This window comes from Haliotis cracherodii, unplaced genomic scaffold (assembly GCF_022045235.1).
Source record: "Haliotis cracherodii isolate W230 unplaced genomic scaffold, xgHalCrac1.p SCAF_16, whole genome shotgun sequence".
In the NCBI taxonomy this organism is placed as follows: domain Eukaryota; kingdom Metazoa; phylum Mollusca; class Gastropoda; order Lepetellida; family Haliotidae; genus Haliotis; species Haliotis cracherodii.
The window spans coordinates 25599674-25619680 of record NW_027266271.1 but is presented as its reverse complement, the minus strand read 5'-3'; the positions used below and the strand labels follow the sequence as shown (position 1 = coordinate 25619680).

The window sequence follows — 20007 nt, the reverse complement described above, 5'->3', positions numbered from 1 at the left end:
TACCAGACAACCTCCAAGCTATAATGAACCAGGTGGTTTTAACGCTTCATTTTGAATATTGATAGTGTTTGGGCTGAAAAATTCATCTCTTTACATTTTTTGAAGAACTATATAAATTGATATTTGTGATGGGTAGATTCTGAATACAGACACTTTTGTAACGATTGCAGTATGAAAATGTGCAATATCAGAGACTCATGTGTCCATTATGATCAATAACAACATGCCCCTTTTAGAAGAATTATTTCCTATATCCATAAATTTGTAATGAAGAATATACCTTTAATTAATAGGAAATAATGTTTTGATTGCAATCATGTTATATTTGTCATAAGATTTACACTGTGTTTTATGTGTGCTAGTTTGTAGAGGGAGCTGTCCAGTAGCTTAGTGCTTAAAATTTTTGCGTCATGCTGAAGACCTGATCCGAGGTAGTCTAGGGGGGTAGTCTAGTGGGGTAGAGAGATGGTGAGGTAGTCTAGTGGGGTAGAGAGATGGTGAGGTAGTCTAGTGGGGTAGAGAGATGGTGAGGTAGTCTAGTGGGGTAGAGAGATGGTGAGGTAGTCTAGTGGGGTAGAGAGACGGTGAGGTAGTCTAGTGGGGTAGAGAGATGGTGAGGTAGTCTAGTGGGGTAGTCTAGGTGGGTAGAGAGAAGGTGAGGTAGTCTAGGCGGGTAGAGAGAAGGTGAGGTAGTCTAGTGGGGTAGTCTAGTGGGGTAGAGAGATGGTGAGGTAGTCTAGTGGGGTAGAGAGAAGGTGAGGTAGTCTAGTGGGGTAGAGAGATGGTGAGGTAGTCTAGTGGGGTAGAGAGATGGTGAGGTAGTCTAGTGGGGTAGAGAGAAGGTGAGGTAGTCTAGTGGGGTAGAGAGATGGTGAGGTAGTCTAGTGGGGTAGAGAGATGGTGAGGTAGTCTAGTGGGGTAGAGAGATGGTGAGGTAGTCCAGTGGGGTAGAGAGACGGTGAGGTAGTCTAGTGGGGTAGAGAGATGGTGAGGTAGTCTAGTGGGGTAGAGAGACGGTGAGGTAGTCTAGTTGGGTAGAGAGACGGTGAGGTAGTCTAGTGGGGTAGAGAGACGGTGAGGTAGTCTAGTGGGGTAGAGAGACGGTGAGGTAGTCTAGTGGGGTAGAGAGACGGTGAGGTAGTCTAGTGGGGTAGAGAGATGGTGAGGTAGTCTAGTGGGGTAGAGAGATGGTGCAGTAGTCTAGTGGGTTAGAGAGATGGTGAGGTAGTCTAGTGGGGTAGAGAGACAGTGAGGTAGTCTAGTTGGGTAGAGAGACGGTGAGGTAGTCTAGTTGGGTAGAGAGACGGTGAGGTAGTCTAGTTGGGTAGAGACTTCTGCAGGTTTGATTCCCCACATGGGCACAATGAGTGCAGCCCATTTCTGGTGTCCCCTGCTGTGATATTGCTGGAATATTCCTAAAGCAACATAAATCTAACTCACTCACTGTAGAGAAATGTGTTCATGTTCTGAACTCCCTGAACTAGTGGATATTGCTTTTGGTAGTTAAGATCCAATAATCTGATAAAGAAAGACGTTATCTGGAGCTGTTTGACAGGTAAATTTGATAAATTACATAAACAAGATCTAATAGCCCCATTGAAGTCTGGAAAATGGATTTCTTTATTACATATAAGTGTCTCCTCCAACTAGAAGGAGGATTTCATCCAAATCATGATCAGAATCAAGATGTCTGCCCTTGTGGACATAAAATTGTGGATTTGTGTTTGAAATCATTTGTCAACCAGGCGATTTCAACCAAATCCCTGAACGGTAGGTTGACTGTGAGAAGATTGACCTTAGGAGAATGGTACAATCACCAGGTTTAAGTCAAGGGATTTTCACCACAAAGTAAGCTGATCCAGATCAAGATGGCTGCCGCATGAGTGGATGATAGATCATGTTTGTACATACAAATTGGTCAGCCGATGTGAGACTGTCATAAACAGTTGGTGAAACAAATCTCAGTGATGGGTTGGTGTTTATAAAACCTTCTGGGCGGTGATGATGAAGAGATGTGCATTGGTAGTTCGTCATGTAGATGTCGCAGCACTTATCTTCAGTGTTGATTGTGGTTTTTGCTTAGAATATTTTAGAAGTTATTGATTCGTCAGTGGAATTTCTTCATTACTGGACACCTTTGTCCAGAGTATGTCTGGGTCTAGACTTGTCTGACAGAAGAATCAAACTGCAGTTTCATTTATTGGCACAGTGCCAGTGTTTGTCTCTTTGTTGTCAAATAAAGCTGAATAGAGCGGAAGGTCAGAGGCTCAATCCCAGGCCACGTCATACCAAAAGATGGGAAAACATGGTACTTGTTACATCATCATGGACATAAAACAAGGACCGGTAGGCTCTGAAACTGTATAGTGTGTCTGAGTGGGGTTTCCATGTTAACTGTGGCATGGTATCTCAGTGGCTAAGCACTAAGAAGCTATAGTTTGTTTGTTGTTTAACACTGCACTCAGCAGTATTCCAACTATATGATAGTGGTCTGTAAATAATCCAGTCTGGACCAGACAATCCAGTGATTGACATCATGAGCATCGATTGGCGCAATTGGGATACAATGACATGCATCAACCAAGTCAGCAAGCCTGACCACCCTATCCTGTTAGTCACCTCTTATGACGAGCATGGGTTGCTGAAGACCTATTCTCTGCCCAGAACTGTCATCCTATTGGAAGCAAGGACCATCCCCCACCTCCAGGCTTGAGCCAGACGTTCATCCCCCTTTCCATCCCACTTTACCTCCCCTCAAATAAAGGAGGGGGCATGGGTGGCCCACTCGTCTAAGGCACCACGATTCGCTGTGCAGAGTTGCGTCCCTTAGGCACGCCAGCAACCTATGATTGTGGGTTCGAATCCTGGTTCGCCCCGATTATTTTTCTAGGTGCTCGTGGTAAACGTCTGAGACCCGCATCACTTCGGGCTTTCCTCCCACATGAAACTGACATGCCCAACTCACTCACTCACTCACTCACTCACTCACTCACTCACTCACTCACTCACTCACTCACTCACTCACTCACTCACTCACTCACTCACTCACTCAAATAAAGGAGGGAAATTACAGGTAGAAGTTAGTCTCATTGATTCTAAAATCTAGTAGTACAATCAAGAGTTTGGGATTTCAAGAAAGAATGTTTCTACACGTGATGTCTGATGTAAATAAGAAAACATACTTCATTGAAACACCATCAAGGATATCGAGGGAGCCTGGTGGAATATCAAGTGAGACTGCTAGAACATCAAGGGAACGATCTTGGAGAAAGATATGGCAGTGAATGTCTGTGGTTGAACGATATCTAGCGAGGAGGTAATGGTGGGATTGTATGATGGGGGTCAGACAGGGAGGTGTCACGGAACAGGGAGATATCAGATAATGAGGAAGGCTAAAGGAGAGGGAGAGGGAGTTTTCCCAGTGCCCGTGACCACAACCACCCCATGACGAGAAAATGTCTCTGATGTGTGATGAGACGCGACCTTTGACATTTGGCTAAATTAAATTTGTGCAGGAGAAAGAAAAGGTGGCTTGATTAGCTTGGGAGGAGAAGATCATGAGATTCCGATTGATTTGTTAGATCTCCTTACACCATGACACCTCTCACATCATGGCACTGGCCAACTACTTCGCTGACAGTAAGGGGTGGTGTCACAAACATCACAGCCATTTGATAGGTCCAGTGTTCAATTGTACTAAAGGGAGAATAGGCTCAGAACTTTTGGCAGACCCAGCATGTATGTTACAGAATTAGAATCCTCTTTGTAAATCCAAATGTACAGTGTATATGTCGAGATGTTGATGTTACCTGATAACAGACAGATAGTGTCTCCACCTAGGCTCGATCCAGTCCTTTCATGGATAAGATGGGTCCATGTTGGTGTCCTCCTACTTTGTTAGTGCTGGAATATTGCTCACTCTCGCTTGTTCAGTGGATGCTATTGCGGGGGTTACACTTGATCTAAACTGGTATTTGGATAGTCTCTCTGAAACAGTCGGCCCGCCTCCATGGTCAAGTGGTTGAGCGTCCGCCTGGAGAGAGGAAGGTCCGGGTTTTGATTCCCGGACGCGTCATACCAAAAGATGTTTAAAGATGGTTCTTGTTGTCACCCTGTGAGGCGCTTGGCTTTATGGGCAAAAACAAGGACTGGTTGACTCGAAGTTAATAAACTGTGTCTGAGTGGGGTATTCATGTTAAACTGGGGCATGGTATCTCAGTGTGCTAGCACTATAAAATCGGCATCAGTCTGGACTAGTAAAAGCAGCCACACACACACACGCAACAAGGACTGGTCAGCGTGGAGGCAGTATACTGTGTCTGAGTGGGGTATTCAGGTTAAACTGTGGCATGGTATCTCAGTGTGCTAGCACTATAAAATCGGCATCAGTCTGGACTAGTAAAAGCAGCCAAACACACACACGCAACAAGGACTGGTCAGCGTGGAGGCAGTATACTGTGTCTGAGTGGGGTATTCAGGTTAAACTGTGGCATGGTATCTCAGTGTGCTAGCACTATAAAATCGGCATCAGTCTGGACTAGTAAAAGCAGCCAAACACACACACGCAACAAGGACTGGTCAGCGTGGAGGCAGTATACTGTGTCTGAATGGGGTATTCATGTTAAACTGGGGCATGGTATCTCAGTGTGCTAGCACTATAAAATCGGCATCAGTCTGGACTAGTAAAAGCAGCCAAACACACACACGCAACAAGGACTGGTCAGCGTGGAGGCAGTATACTGTGTCTGAATGGGGTATTCATGTTAAACTGGGGCATGGTATCTCAGTGTGCTAGCACTATAAAATCGGCATCAGTCTGGACTAGTAAAAGCAGCCAAACACACACACGCAACAAGGACTGGTCAGCGTGGAGGCAGTATACTGTGTCTGAATGGGGTATTCATGTTAAACTGGGGCATGGTATCTCAGTGTGCTAGCACTATAAAATCGGCATCAGTCTGGACTAGTAAAAGCAGCCGCAGACACACACACGCAACAAGGACTGGTCAGCGTGGAGGCAGTATACTGTGTCTGAATGGGGTATTCATGTTAAACTGGGGCATGGTATCTCAGTGTGCTAGCACTATAAAATCGGCATCAGTCTGGACTAGTAAAAGCAGCCGCAGACACACACACGCAACAAGGACTGGTCAGCGTGGAGGCAGTATACTGTGTCTGAATGGGGTATTCATGTTAAACTGGGGCATGGTATCTCAGTGTGCTAGTACTATAAAATCGGCATCAGTCTGGACTAGTAAAAGCAGCCACAGACACACACACGCAACAAGGACTGGTCAGCGTGGAGGCAGTATACTGTGTCTGAATGGGGTATTCATGTTAAACTGGGGCATGGTATCTCAGTGTGCTAGCACTATAAAATCGGCATTAGTTCGGACTAGTAAAAGCAGAGAAACACACACACACACACACACATGCTTGCATGTTGGTATTTAAGTGCAATAATCTTTGACGTGACATTAAAACCCAATTCACCTCACCTCACCTCACCTCACCTCACCTCACCTCACCTCACCTCACCTCACCTCACCTCACCTCACCTCACCTCACCTCACCTCACCTCACCTCACCAGTCATCCCTCATAATAACGCTGTCCCTTGGGTCCATGCACAACCCATGTTATCAGTTATCAGACACCTGTGTTATTCCTAATATGGGGGGGCACGGGTGGCCCAGTCGTCTAAGGCGCCGCGATTCGCTGTGCAGGGTTGCGTCCCTTGGGCACGCCAGAAACCTATGATTGTGGGTTCGAATCCCGGTTCGTCCCAATTATGTTTCTAGGTTTGTCAGCACCATACCCGTGCTCGTGGGTTTCACCGAAGTGGTAAACGTCTGAGACCTGCATCACTTCGGGCTTTCCTCCCACATTAAGCTGACACGCCGCGATATAACTGGAATACTGTTAAAAGCGGCGTTAAACCCAACTCACTCACTCACTCACTCCTAATATGGAATGTAGGTCGGGTGATATTTTCTTGTGTAAATTGAGCCCTTGAGTGTAAAACATATTGAATTGACAGAGCCTTAGAGGCCCAGCTCCTATTTGAAGCCTTTGACCATAAGACTTATAGAGGCTGACACTTACCTGAGGAACTACTAGAATTAAAGAGTTGACACTTCAGGCATTCTTAATAGCAACTTTAAAGTCATTGTTTACTTCAGAAATTCCTATGAAGAAAACATGATGCATATTGTGTTGTGGGGAGATGCCAGGTCTTCATTAGAGTGTGAATGGAAAACGACTCAGAAAGTTTTGAGATGATCCCTCAGAATAATGTCAGTGGTATGATCAGTTTGAATGGAAAATGACTCAGAAAGTTTTGAGATGATCCCTCAGAATTTTTTGGGGGTTATGATCAGTTTGAATAGAAAATGACTCAAAGTTTTGAGATGATCCCTCACAATAATGTCAGTGGTATGATCAGTTTGAATGGAAAACGACTCAAAGTTTTGAGATGACGGGAAAACAACTCGAAGTTTTGAGATGACCCCTCAGAATAATGATTAGTGGTATGATCAGTTTGAACTACAGAATTACAATATTTGATACAAGGACAACATTCTGGAATTGGCGAGGAATGTTGTTCATCTGAATAAAAATATGTATGTTTTCTTTCCAAAATATTCTCTTGCATAACAGCCCCAGTACGTCAGCCAGGGAGTCTTAATTTCACAGCATGTTGATTCACTGAATATCCCATGTCAGATTCGTTACGTGGCCTTCAATCATACAAATTGTTTATCATTTTCTCATGAGAACAAAAACTGGCATAATGTCTTTATCCCACGATATAAGCTTTCCCTTGAATATTGGTTTCCGAACTCAAGGTCGTTTGTGCCAAAATATTGTGTGTTTTATGACGCAATCAATCTTTAATGAGGTTTATCAGGGACTATTTAATTCCTCGTTCGTGCCCATGAACATCTGTTATGAGCAGTTTCTCCGTAATACAACAATACAGAGGACCTGTGGAACATACCATGCATTATAAAATCATTATCTACATTGACAATGGAATAGGTAAATGCCACAGGGGTGAGGGTCCATTAGCAAAGAAAGAGGTCAATACTTGCTGGCTGATGACAGAGATGGGTAGATATCACTGATTCTGACCTACCTGGAGCAGTAGTGGGGAAGTATAGTCGAAACTGTTAACCTAGACTTCATGTGTAGGTGTTCTTGCAGGAGCGTTCTTGTGGGAGATTTCATGTATAGGTGTTCTTGCAGGTGCGTTCTTGTGGGAGACTTTATGTATAGGTGTTCTTGCAGGAGCGTTCTTGTGGGAGACATGTATAGGTGTTCTTGCAGGGGCGTTCTTGCGGGAGACATGTATAGGTGTTCTTGCAGGGCCGTTCTTGTGGGAGACATGTATAGGTGTTCTTGCAGGGGCGTTCTTGCGGGAGACATGTATAGGTGTTCTTGCAGGAGCGTTCTTGTGGGAGACATGTATAAGTGTTCTTGCAGGGCCGTTCTTGTGGGAGACTTCATGTGTAGGTGTTCTTACAGGGGCGTTGTTGTGGGAGACATGTATAGGTGTTCTTGCAGGGGCGTTCTTGTAGGAGACTTCATGTATATATATGTTCTCGCAGGAGCGTTCTTGTGGGAGACTTCATGTATATATGTTCTTGCAGGAGCATTCTTGTGGGAGACATGTGTAAGTGTTCTTGCAGGGGCGTTCTTGTGGGAGACTTCATGTATAGGTGTTCTTACAGGGGCGTTCTTGTGGGAGACATGTATAGGTGTTCTTGCAGGGGCATTCTTGTGGGAGACTTCATGTATATATGTTCTTGCAGGAGCGTTCTTGTGGGAGACTTCATGTATATATGTTCTTGCAGGAGCGTTCTTGTGGGAGACTTCATGTATAGTTGTTTTTGCAGGGGCGTTCTTGTGGGAGACTTCATGTATAGTTGTTTTTGCAGGGGCGTTCTTGTGGGAGACTTCATGTATAGTTGTTTTTGCAGGGGCGTTCTTGTGTGAGACTTCATGTATATATGTTCTTGCGGGAGACTTCATGTGTAGGTGTTCTTGCAGGGGTGTTCTTACAGGAGACTTCCTGTACGGCTGTTTTTGCAGGGGCATTTTTGCAGAGGAGTTCATGTAAGCTTTTCATATAAGAGTGTTCGAAGCAAGAGTGTTCATACAAGACATTTCAAGCTGCTTGGACAAAATGGCCAGTGACAGAAAGTTAAGCTACCATGGAGTTTCGGTGCCATGCTTCCCCTCTTCCATAAGGTCTTGTGAGGGGATCAATATTCCCATGATCCTCAGTGCAGCAGACAAGTGTTGTGGGACTTCTGTTTGAGACAAGACGAGACATCCCCAGTCGGGAGATACCATGGGCCTGCAGGGAGGAGAAAGCACATGTCAATTGTCATTTCTGAGACGATTAATTCCTTTCCACCGAAATATATCATTTCATAGAATGGGAATATTCTCTATGGATGAATTCGTCTCTTGTAACCGAACGAGAGGCTTCATATCAAACTTCGACAAAGAGAGTTTTATTTCTACATCTAGAGTTCGTCAAAAGAATTGGTAGTGGCTGAATCAATTAATTATCTTTATTTTTATGCTTTGAGAAAAGGAACAGTGTGCCATGCTTGTTGCCCAGTTATCAGTTGTGACTAGAAGTAGAGAATGTAGTGATTCCGTGCTTTTGATACCAACTTTGTGGTCTAAGGTAGGGCATCTGCCCAGAGAGAAGAAGGCCCGGGGTTCAATCCCTGACTGTGTGATACCAAGAGATGTTAAAAGATGATACTTGTTGTTACCCTGTCTGACGCTCGGCATAAAGGGGTTAAACAAGGACTGGTCAGCGTGGAGGCAGTATACTGTGTCTGAATTGGGTATTCATGTTAAACTGCGGCATGGTATCTAAGTGTGCTAGCACTATAAAATTGGCATTAGTTCGGACTAGTAAAAGCAGAGAAACACGCACACACGCATGCATGCATGTTGCTATTTAAGTGCAATAATCTTTGACGTGACATTAAAACCCAATTCACCTCACCTCACCTCACCTCACCTCACCTCACCTCACCTCACCTCACCACACCTCACCACCTTGCTTTTGGTTGTGAGGCCATTTCCAGGTCCACTTTGTGGGAGGATGACTTAGTTGATTCAGGAAGGAGATCTTTCAATGGGGATGCTTCTTTTTGTCAAGCAGCTAAAGCTAGCTTTGAAAATAGATTGTGTTATTGGAAGTACTGGACCTTAGAAATTGTGTACTTAGTTCATTCAGGTATGAGATCTTTCAATGGGGGTGTTTCTTTTTGTCAAGCAGCTATAGGTAGCTTTGAAAATAGATTGTGTAATGGGAAGTACTGAACCTTAGAAATTGTGTACTTAGTTCATTCAGGTATGAGATCTTTCAATGAGGGTGCATCTTGGTCTGTAAAGTGTCCATCTCCTGCCAAGATGTTTCTACAAATAGCCTGTTCCTGAAACTGTCCTAACTTGTTCAGTTCAGCAAGCTATGAACCGAGGGCGTCAGAATCTGTCCCAGCAACCCGTGGTGGTCGTAAGAAGTGATAGTGGATCGGATGGTCAGTGAGTTGGTGGATTGCGTGTCATCTTATCCTACCCTAACAGTAGGGTTTGTGTTATACTGTATCAGTCACTGCATCATCTAGCTTCAAGGAGGTCAAGTGCAGCACTGAACAATTAACAAAGCAAACAAGGGCAAGCCTACAGCTACAGACTGACCAGGTGATACAATCAATCCTTGATTTCAGTCACACAAGAACAATAGCTGGTATTCAGGATTATGACCCTGACTGGAACCACACATGCCGGAGGTTGTCTTCCTCAGTCTCATTATTGTGTGCTATTGATTGCTTACATTCGGATACTGATGAGGTGAAAGACAAGATTGGATTAGCTTTTGAGTTCGAACAGCTTTCCTGATTGTGAAGAATAGATCAGAATAGCGAATGTGAAAGATGATCCTGGACAAGTGAACGTTAGTCGGCCTCAACAGATAAAAACTACACACACCATGGTCAAAAAGAGAAATCTGGATCAAAATCGACCAGGAACTCATGTGAAATGACTGATGCACTTCTGGCAAAGATCACAAGAACTGGAACAGAAATAGATACATAATCTTAATCGCTGGGTAAAATGGATAGGGATAAGTTTTGACTCGACGGCCATCATTCCAGATGGGGAGAGATCATTCCATTGATCTCGTCAGCAGAAGAGAAACACTGTTTTTATACCAGGACAATATCTGTTGGAGGATATGAAGGTGTTTTATGTTAGGTTTCCGTGAGGGAAGTTTCCGACAGAATTGACTTTATCCACAAAATTGTCGGTCATTAATCTTTGTCGATCTTCGTCTTCCTGCTAACGTGCGGGGTTTTCGATGAACACAATGGATGAACTGATCAGGGAGTGTGGCTTTCTTCACAAGCTCTGTCATGCAAGATGAAAGAATTGGGGCTTGCTTGTCTTAAGTGCATGTGATCCAGAGGAGGAAACTTTTTGTAAGCCAATGTCAAAAAACATTATTGAAACAACTTAACATGTCAGCATGCGCTGAAAAATTATTGCAAAGACTTTTTAGAATTTTAAGTGATTACGGGTTCTTCACCATGGAGACACAGAGCCTAACATGTAATTTGGTTCCTGTCAAATGGTGGAAATGCAAGTTTTACTCTGATGTGTTTATGAACATTGGAGTGGCTATTGTTCAAGGCCCCATCGAGGTCCAAATTCCGTGAAGCAATCGTAGGGCTACAACTGTCGTAAGTCTATGTGAAAGTATGAGAGTTACGATCACCTTAGTGCTACGATCGCCTTGTTGGAAAGGTCCCTGGACCAGATTGGATTAGTTACATGCAGCTTCCTGGAGCTGGAATATTGCTTACTGTGGCATAAAACAAACAATACAAAACATATGCCTATGTATTTTCAAATGTCTCCATGAATTTACCAGGAGGCACTGTATCAATACTTTATTACAGTGAGGATCTTTTTTCAAAAATCAATCTCTGACAGTTTGGTACCAGTGAAGTACATAGAATAGGACCATGCATGGCTGCCCATTAGAAGTAATTATAGCTTTGCTATCTGTGTCGGTTGTTGTCAGTAGGTACCAGTGTTGTCAGGCCATCACTTCAAATACTCCATGCCTCATCTTGGCCAAGCTTTTTTCATTTCAGATGTCAGATCACAAATGCTATTTAGCAATTTGAAAGAATGACATGGTAGTAATTATCTGTATTTCATCTCTGAAAAACGAAGTATATTTCCCCGTGTGATGGTGAGATTGGCTAGGTAATGTCATGCTACATTAGCCATAACGACATGATATAATTAGTTGTTGTGATTGAGTCGATGTAAGTCAGTTGTTAGATGAGATTAGATGTCATCACTAGACTGGTGGCTTTAGGAGTCTCTATGATCCATGTCAACATGGAGAGTCGGGATGTCTGAAGAAATACATGAGTTGATGTACTTCTGTGTATGATGGATCAGTCGTACTGAGAAATAGTTTTTGTTTACTGATATATTGATTTCTGATAAAGATCAGATCTGACAAAATATATTCTGATAATTTATGGAATGGATTTAGATTTTGGGATAGACCATAAATAGCATCTCTGTGAAGGATGTTCTGTCAACACACAACGTTCAGTTATCCACAAAGTAGGAGTGTACACATTATTAATTACAGCAGTCAATCACTGAATATTTATCTGACATGGGAGTTTGATTGGTCAATTGACTCGGTGCTGGCTGAAAGCATTTTGTTTGAGCAAGGAGTAAAGAGTATGGTGGACATTACGTTAAATAGGGAGCCATGTTTGTCGTTTTGATGTGTTTCGGACAGATATGTTTATAAAGCAAACTTTTTCTGCATTTAGAAAGATATAGATAGCAGAACTTTGACATATTTATTGTGAGCAAGATAGCTGATGTCAATCAACGATGATCAGTCAATTTGTTTGGGAGAATGTGTGTGACGTACCTCTGACTTCAAATGGATCGTGAATTAGAACCAAACTTTGTTATTGGCTTATGCAGGTTCATTTTAACTGATCTTATGGTCATAGTTCCCCAAAAAATATTTTTTAAATGCAGCTGAAAGGAAGGAAAATGGGTTTTAACGTTTAACGATGTGCATGCATCTCAGGATTAAGGGTTGATGTTTGCGTGTCACTGAAGCAAACTGGCAAGGATCATTGCTTACAATTTCAGTCACTGATCAGGGAGGGGCGGTCGGGTAGCCTGGTGGTTAAAGCGTTCGCTCGTCACACCGAAGACCCAGGTTCGATTCCCGACATGGGTACAATGTGTGAAGCCCATTTCTGGTGTTCCCCTGCTGTGATATTGCTGGAATATTGCTAAAAGCGGCGTAAAACCATACTCACTCACTCACTCACTGATCGGGGATGGTGGGGTAGCCCAGTGGTAAAGCGTTCGCTCCTCATGCAGATGGCCAGGGTTCAATTCTCCACATGGGTACAATGTGTGAAGCCCATTTCTGGTGTACCGCGCAGTGATATTGCTGGAATATTGCTGATAGTGGCATAAAGTCACACTCACTCACTCACTCACTCACTCACTCACTCACTCACTCACTCACTCACTCGTCATTATTATTTACAGGACACTTTTCTCACTGGGTTCCATCTTGGTCTTCATGGGTACATCATTATTTTTAATTTCCATTGGGCATTGTCTGTCATGTCTAGTTGTACTTGCTCAATAAATATGACTGTCAGGACAAACAAGCCCAGATTCAGGACAAGCAAGCAGTTCTGTATATTACACTGCAGCCATGTGCACCACGTGCTTCTCAGTGTACTTACACCACACAAGAAAACCCATTGTGCATCAGGACGTGAAATGTGAGAAGCAGTTGTTCTGATACATGTACCTTGTATTTATTGGACCAACCCCAGCCATGTTGTTAAATGTGATGTAACTGATTGTTTCAGGGTCTCTACTGAGTCACTTCGTGGAGCCCATCTACATCGACAGCATCGTCCTGGGCAGCCTGTACCACGGTGACCACCTCTCCCGCGCTGTCTACGCTCGCATCAACAACATCGAGAACATTTACATGCCTTTCATGCTCAATAGGCCTTTCCTCAGTGGCATATCCAACCCGGAATCAAGGCAGCCAGGGAAGGCACCCAACTTCAGCGTCAACTGGTGCAACGGCGACGACGGCTTGGAGGTGATCAACGCCACCACAGGGAAGACCGAACAAGGTCCCATGTCTCGTGTGTGCAAGCAGTCATTGTTTCAGCATTTTAACAAACTCTTCGGCCAGGTGTCCTCCGTGACGAGTCAGACCATCACAACACGTCCAAAGTTGTATTCCGAAGCCAAGGCTGCCGTTATGGACTATCAACTGGCTAAGCAGCAGCTATTCAAAGCATTCCAGAAAAGTGGGCTTGGAAGCTGGGTGACGAAACCCATTGAGCTTGACCAGTTTGAGGTTATTTCAAGTTGAGTTGTCTCCCTTCATTAACATGATTATCTCCCTTCCTGGTGAGATGCATCCCACTGTTTAAGCTCAAACATGATGATTGTACTGAAAGAAATGATTAGTTTTGAATTAAATTTAGAACTATATTTGAGACTTGAGATATGTGTTCATGTAATTGTGAGAGTAAAACTTAGTTTTCTTTCTTCTCTTTCTAACTACCTTGTCTGTATGACTATAAGATGTTTCTTTGTAAATGCTAGGACCATGGAGGACCACGCAGTACATGGTGCAGTGAAATGGTAACAGTGTGTATTTTTATAGTGGCTTGAAAGTTGAAAAGGGTTGTTTAGAAAGTAGTTAGATAAGGGACATGTTTGCTCAGGTTGTCAAGTTTTAAACCTATCCAGGCTTGTGTTGGTATTTTTAGATAATTGGTTATTTTTCTGCCACTATGCCTAGCATCCACTTCACACTGAACTTAATTTGGGATTTCCTGTTCTCATTTCTTTTACTTTTAGCCATTGTACTTTGTGATTTTATTCCGCTGCCCCTGCAGCGAATGTTTTGTTGCAACAATTACTTGTTTCTTTTATTCATCTGTGTTCTTATACTTTTTCATTTTGTTTCATCTGTTAATTTGTTACAAATTTTGACATGATTAAAAAGGTAAATGTTTAAATTATAAAATCATGATGTGAAAGGAAGTATTTTGTATAAATATATGTAAACATGACCACTTTCATTTGATATGTACAATAGTTTTTAATCATTTGTGCGCAAATGTTTTAGAACGGGACATATCAAAGATTTGTGCAATATTTCCAAACCAAATATTTTGAAGATCAGAAAAGTGTTAAGAGAAATCATATTTTGGGGCTTGTCTCAAAATCTTGGGCTGATTTCTAGATATGTAAAAGTAGAGATATTGTAATTGCTATAGTAAGTGGATGTCCAAGTGAAATTATGGTTAGAGGTATTGCTATTGGTTCAGATAGCTTGATGAAAGAGTGGAATTATAGGCAGTTATTGCTATTGGTTCATATAGCATGCTGAAAGAGTGAAATTATAGGCAGAGTTATTGCTATTGGTTCAGATGGCATGCTGAAAGAGTGAAATTATAGGCAGAGTTATTGCTATTGGTTCATATAGCATGCTGAAAGAGTGAAATTATAGGCAGAGTTATTGCTATTGGTTCATATAGCATGCTGAAAGAGTGAAATTATAGGCAGAGTTATTGCTATTGGTTCAGATGGCATGCTGAAAGAGTGAAATTATAGGCAGAGTTATTGCTATTGGTTCATATAGCATGCTGAAAGAGTGAAATTATAGGCAGAGTTCCTGTTGAGCTCCCTACAGCTATAGGTAATTTCTCTAACATTGTTTCTGGAGTGTCAAGCTGTTGTCATGACGAGCACTCTGATAGTCTTTGATATGTCCCATCTGCCATTGCGATCAATGTTTTTCTCAAGTTTAAAAACATTAGGTTTAGAATTCTAATCTGGAGAATGTCACTTGTCACAATTTTTGGAAAATGTCATTTTTTAATATATAAAAACAAATTGACTTTTTGTCTTATCTACTGGTAGTGAATGCACACCTTTCTTTACTTGCAAACCACTTGCAGTGATGAACAAATGGCCCAAGTAGCATTTAGTTTTTGAAAATTGCCAAAAGCTAGTGGAACTAGTTGAAGTCATGTGACAGAGAAGTTGTGACAGGACTCTAAGGAACAACCTGGCAGTGTGGGTCTGTTGGTTCCGACTCTTGGCTGAACACTCAGCATTACTCAGTAATTGCTCACACAGTTTACATTTGTTTGTTTTTTTCCAAGTTGGTGTGTTTACTTTGTGTAGTTGGAGTACTGGACACATACCCGACAGGTGACTTTTGTAGCGATCCTGAAGATTGTCCCGATATCCGTCAGAAGCAGCAACCTTGTGTGTGTACAGTAAAAAACCTTATCACTTTTCCTCAATGCAAACATCCTCTTGCAGAGTTGTCTCCCCCATCCCTGCCAGGATCCACTTAGGTTAACCCTCTTGGCACCAAAGTGGTAATATGACCTCATTGAGTGAGAGAGCAAGTGAGCAATCCACTGCATACGTGATGGAACACTGTTGACAGCTCAATGAAACACTGTTGGAGTTGCACCTAGTGATGCACCAGGACTGTGGAATATATATATTATATGAAACAAAAAACTAGACTTGTTTAGGCACTATCCACTTCAGGGGAAAAAAATAACTTTTAAGAAATTTATTGTGTAATAACAAATTTCATAGACTAAGTTCCATGAAACCCGACCCTGTTGAACACATTAACTTTGATGCAACCAGCTGTAATATATATCTCGATACGCCTAGTAAGTATTAAATTCATCACAAGTGGTTATAATAAAATGGTTGAACTGTTTCTAACGTAAATGTGAGATATGATCTTGTTCAATTCTGATGCATGGCCAGAGTTCAAACTCCAGGTCGATTTGATTCATCATCTTTGAATTTTATTTTGTATTCAAGTAAGTGTCAAGTTTATTCACACTAGTGACCCCCTATCTTAAACAGAAGCTGTTCAGTAACAAAATCAAAATCCTTATGTATCCATCTTTGATGTGACGTTAAGTTTTAACTCGCTCACCCCTTATGTACCCTCTTTAATACTTTTTCAGGAGGTGCGAGGTCGGCTTGTCCGATGCTGCTGGTATATATATATCTAACATGTGTAAATTGTCCATGAGAGCTATGTACAGGGCATCAGGACTTCTCTAATGGCGTCTGGAGCCAGAAGGAATCAGCAAAGGTGTTGGCACTTTGGTCCATGTTCATCCTTGTCTTCAGGTCATGGCAGTTGGTTTCACCAGCATCAGTTTTTAATGAATTCTCAATGCTGTGTGTACTTAACTGAGAAAGAAATAGTTTTCACATTTGAAAAAAAATTCTGTAATCATGAAGATATTCTGTGTGTCTGTTCCAAGGGACCGGTCATTTTTTACAGGGGGTGATGTACTAATGTACCGAAAATACTACCCTCCCTATAGACAAAATGCAAAAGCACTTTACATTTTATTTCCATTTATTTCAGAACCCTCCGCAAATATGTGTATTTTTTTTATAACCCTCCCCTAGAGACTGTCACATGTTTTGGTGACCCTCCCCTATAATAAATGACCGGTCCCTAAATGAAGGTCTAAGATTTCCAATATGTAATATCAACTCATAACATACTTTCTCCTTTGATGCCATGTCACTAGATCATATCATACCCTCAAATATTCCTGTTGATCACCAACATTTGTTAACTTGAAGCTTCATACAAATAAACTCCTTGCAGTTCTATATTGTTGTCTTTGATGGTTAGACTAGTCTCTGAAATTAACATATTTTACAACAACAAAAAACAGTTGTTAAAGTATAGTCATGAGCCAAGAGACTTTCTTCATTTTCAGCTACTGATACTGCCGTAGTCTAGACTTGTAGGGCTTTATTGGATATATTTGTTTCAGGGTCTGTTTCGATGGCTGAAACTTGATATTATGTTGAACTTCTGTAGTTCCTGAGACCCGCCGTGGTCTAGTGGTAGTGGTCTAGTGGTAGAGCTTCTGCCCGGAGAGATCCCCCACTGCATTATACCAGAAGACGTTAGAGATGGTACTTGTTTCAGCCCCTAAATGCAGAGCGGCAGGCAGGATAACAACAAGGCCAGTTTATTATGTCTGAGTGGGGTATTCATGTTAAACTCTGGCATGGTATCTCAGTGGGCTAGCACTATAAAATGGGCATCGGTCTGGACCAGTGCAGGCACGCACGCACGCACGCACACACACACTGCAATAATCTTGAATGCAGTTCTAAACCCCATTTCAACTCATCTGTAGTTCTGAGAGATTACTCTTTGGGTATTAAATATTATTTCCACCTGTAAATAATCGTAGGCCAGACAATCCAGGTATTGTGATCAAACATCCATTCCTTCAGGGTATGTATGTCGTTTAATGCTACACTCGGGGCGGTCGGGTAGCCTAGTGGTTAAAGCGTTCGCTCGTCACGCCAAAGACCCGGGTTCGATTCCCGACATGGGTACAATGTGTGAAGCCCATTTCTGGTGTCCCCCGCCGTGATATTGCTGGAATATTGCTAAAAGCGGCGTAAAATCAAACTCACTCACTCACTCACTAATGCTACACTCAGCAACACATCTATCTCCTATCAAGTATTGGTTGCTGGGGAACTGTATTATTGCCTGGGATCCCCACGGGGCCTTCCCGGGTATGATGACATGCAATCAACCATGTCACACGATCCAGGAAGTTGTCTCATGGGACCAGCATATGTTGCTGGGGACCTATTCCAACCTGGCATCCCCATGGGGTTTTACCAGTAACACTGCCGTCATATGTGAAATGTCTTATTCACCAGATGAAGGAGTAGGTATATACTCCGAAACATTGTGTTCCTCATAATAAAGAAGTTGACATCTATAAATTCTCTTCCAGACAGTACTCACTGTGAGGATCTCAAGGAACACCATCTTGACATGCCTCTTGACTACACTATTAAAGCTATGTGAGTGACAGCCATGTTTTCAGGCTTGTTAAGTAAGGGTTCAGCCAAGTCACAGCACGGCACACAAGGTTTCACACATTCTTCACGACCTGTAAACATCAAGGGTCTTCAGCAACCCATGCTTGTCCTAGGAGGCGACTAACGGGATCAGGCTCGCTGACTTGGTTGATGCATGTTATTGTATCCCAATTGCGTGGATCGCTGCTCGTGATATGTCAATCACTGGATTGTCTGGTCCATACTTGATTATTTACAGAGCGCTGTCATATAGCTGGAATTATTCTGAGTGCTGTGTTAAACAACAAACAAACAAAAGACATCCTACACCATGAGTACTGGAGTTTTGAAAGTTAGACTAAGATGGCATCGATACAGACAGGTCAGGAACCACACAGGACAACATGGGCAATGGGGTAACCAAGTGTTCCCTTGTCGTGCTCAAGTCCCAGGTTTGATTCCCCACATGGGTATAATGTCTGAAGCCCACTGGTGCTCCTGCTGGCATATTGCTAAGTATGGTCTAAATCCATGCTCACAAGCCATTAAACAGTCTATCACAAGTTGTTTAAACAGATGTGAACTTGATTTTAGCACACCTAGCCTGAGGTCGCCCATCATCGTCCATAACTTTTTACATTTTCCGACTTCTCTCAAATGGTGTGATAGATTCAGCTGAAATTTTGTGTGGATGTTTGCTCAAGGAATTGGAATTTCAATATGGCCACCAGGAAACCTTGGATTTAAAAACAAATTCAAAATCTTCTCCAAAACATGAAGGGCCAGAAGATTAAAGTAGATGATCTGCATGTATTCGCTCCATAGTGATCTGCATGTGGTCGCTCCAGGTTATCTGGGTATTAGCTGCTTCGAACAGTATTTCAGTTATATCACAGTGACAGTGATCAAGGTTAATAATATGGACAAATCAGTGATTCAAACACTAGATCATTGGATCTTTGCACACCTAAGGGCAGAACTCTGCACAGCAAAATGCGACTTCTTTGAAAATCACATTTACAACAAAATGGAAGAAACAACAAGAAAACAAATGGAAAGATTAAATTTACAGGACAGTAGTTATTCTACACAATATACACAGAACCTGCTAGAGAAGCATCATAAACAACAGTGTGGGCAAAATACATTGTATCACATGTTGAGGACAAGACACAGCACAGTGTCAGGTAGAGCAACAGTCTTCATTTTCTCAGTCACCCAACTCCATTTGCTGACGGAATAAGAACAATCTTAATAACTTATCACATCTTCAAACATTCTACTAAGACAATCTGGCCCTATTTTGTAAGTTCTTGTCCCTCAACAAATGTTCATCTCAAGGTACTCATCTACCAAGTGTGGCTGATTGACCTCAGTGGACACTTGCTAGGTCACAGCTTCTAAACAAACTCGCAGTATCCTTAAAACCAAGCAAATCATAATTTACAACAAGCAGACATCACTGAGGGGGACAGATTAATGGTGGCAAATTGTGGATAAAGATTCATTCAGTTTCATGACAAAGGTCTTACTAGCTAGCTTGATCTGTTCACGGCTCACCAATGCTAGGCGACAGTATCCTAGTTTAGACACAGACTGGGTACACGCACCAGACCATAAACACCAGTACACAGACAGTATCCTAGTTTAGACACAGACTGGAGACAGGCATCAGACCAAAAGCACCAGTTGACCGTTAACACAACTATGTTCCACAGTCTGACGCCCACTTCCATTCTGAGTCTACGCCTAGAAATTAGTGTTCAATGTGAAACTGAAACATTGTTTCTGTGATGTAATCATTAAGTGCTAGATCAAACTACATCATAAATGTTGACTTAGCAGACAAAATTGTGATTGAATGACTTGAATCAAGCTAGCCATGAATGAGCCCAGTTGATATATACTACACAACATTTATTAAGGACCAGGTTTGTTTTGTTTGTTTGTTGTTTAACGCCGCACTCAGCAATATTCCAGC

At 42.4% G+C, this 20007-nt stretch overlaps 1 protein-coding gene across 4 annotated transcripts in view; it reads left to right on the top strand.

Annotated features, from left to right (window-relative positions):
• Positions 1-16538, top strand: part of LOC139464004 (double-stranded RNA-specific editase 1-like) — a 224287-nt gene extending 207749 nt beyond the window's left edge. For all 4 annotated transcript variants that reach the window (XM_071245498.1, XM_071245500.1, XM_071245501.1 and 1 more), the window contains one exon: positions 12971-16538. In XM_071245498.1, the coding sequence (XP_071101599.1) occupies positions 12971-13491 (521 nt within the window). In that variant the 3' untranslated portion in view covers positions 13492-16538. The remainder of the gene's footprint in view (positions 1-12970) is intronic.
• The last annotated feature ends 3469 nt before the right edge of the window (positions 16539-20007 follow it).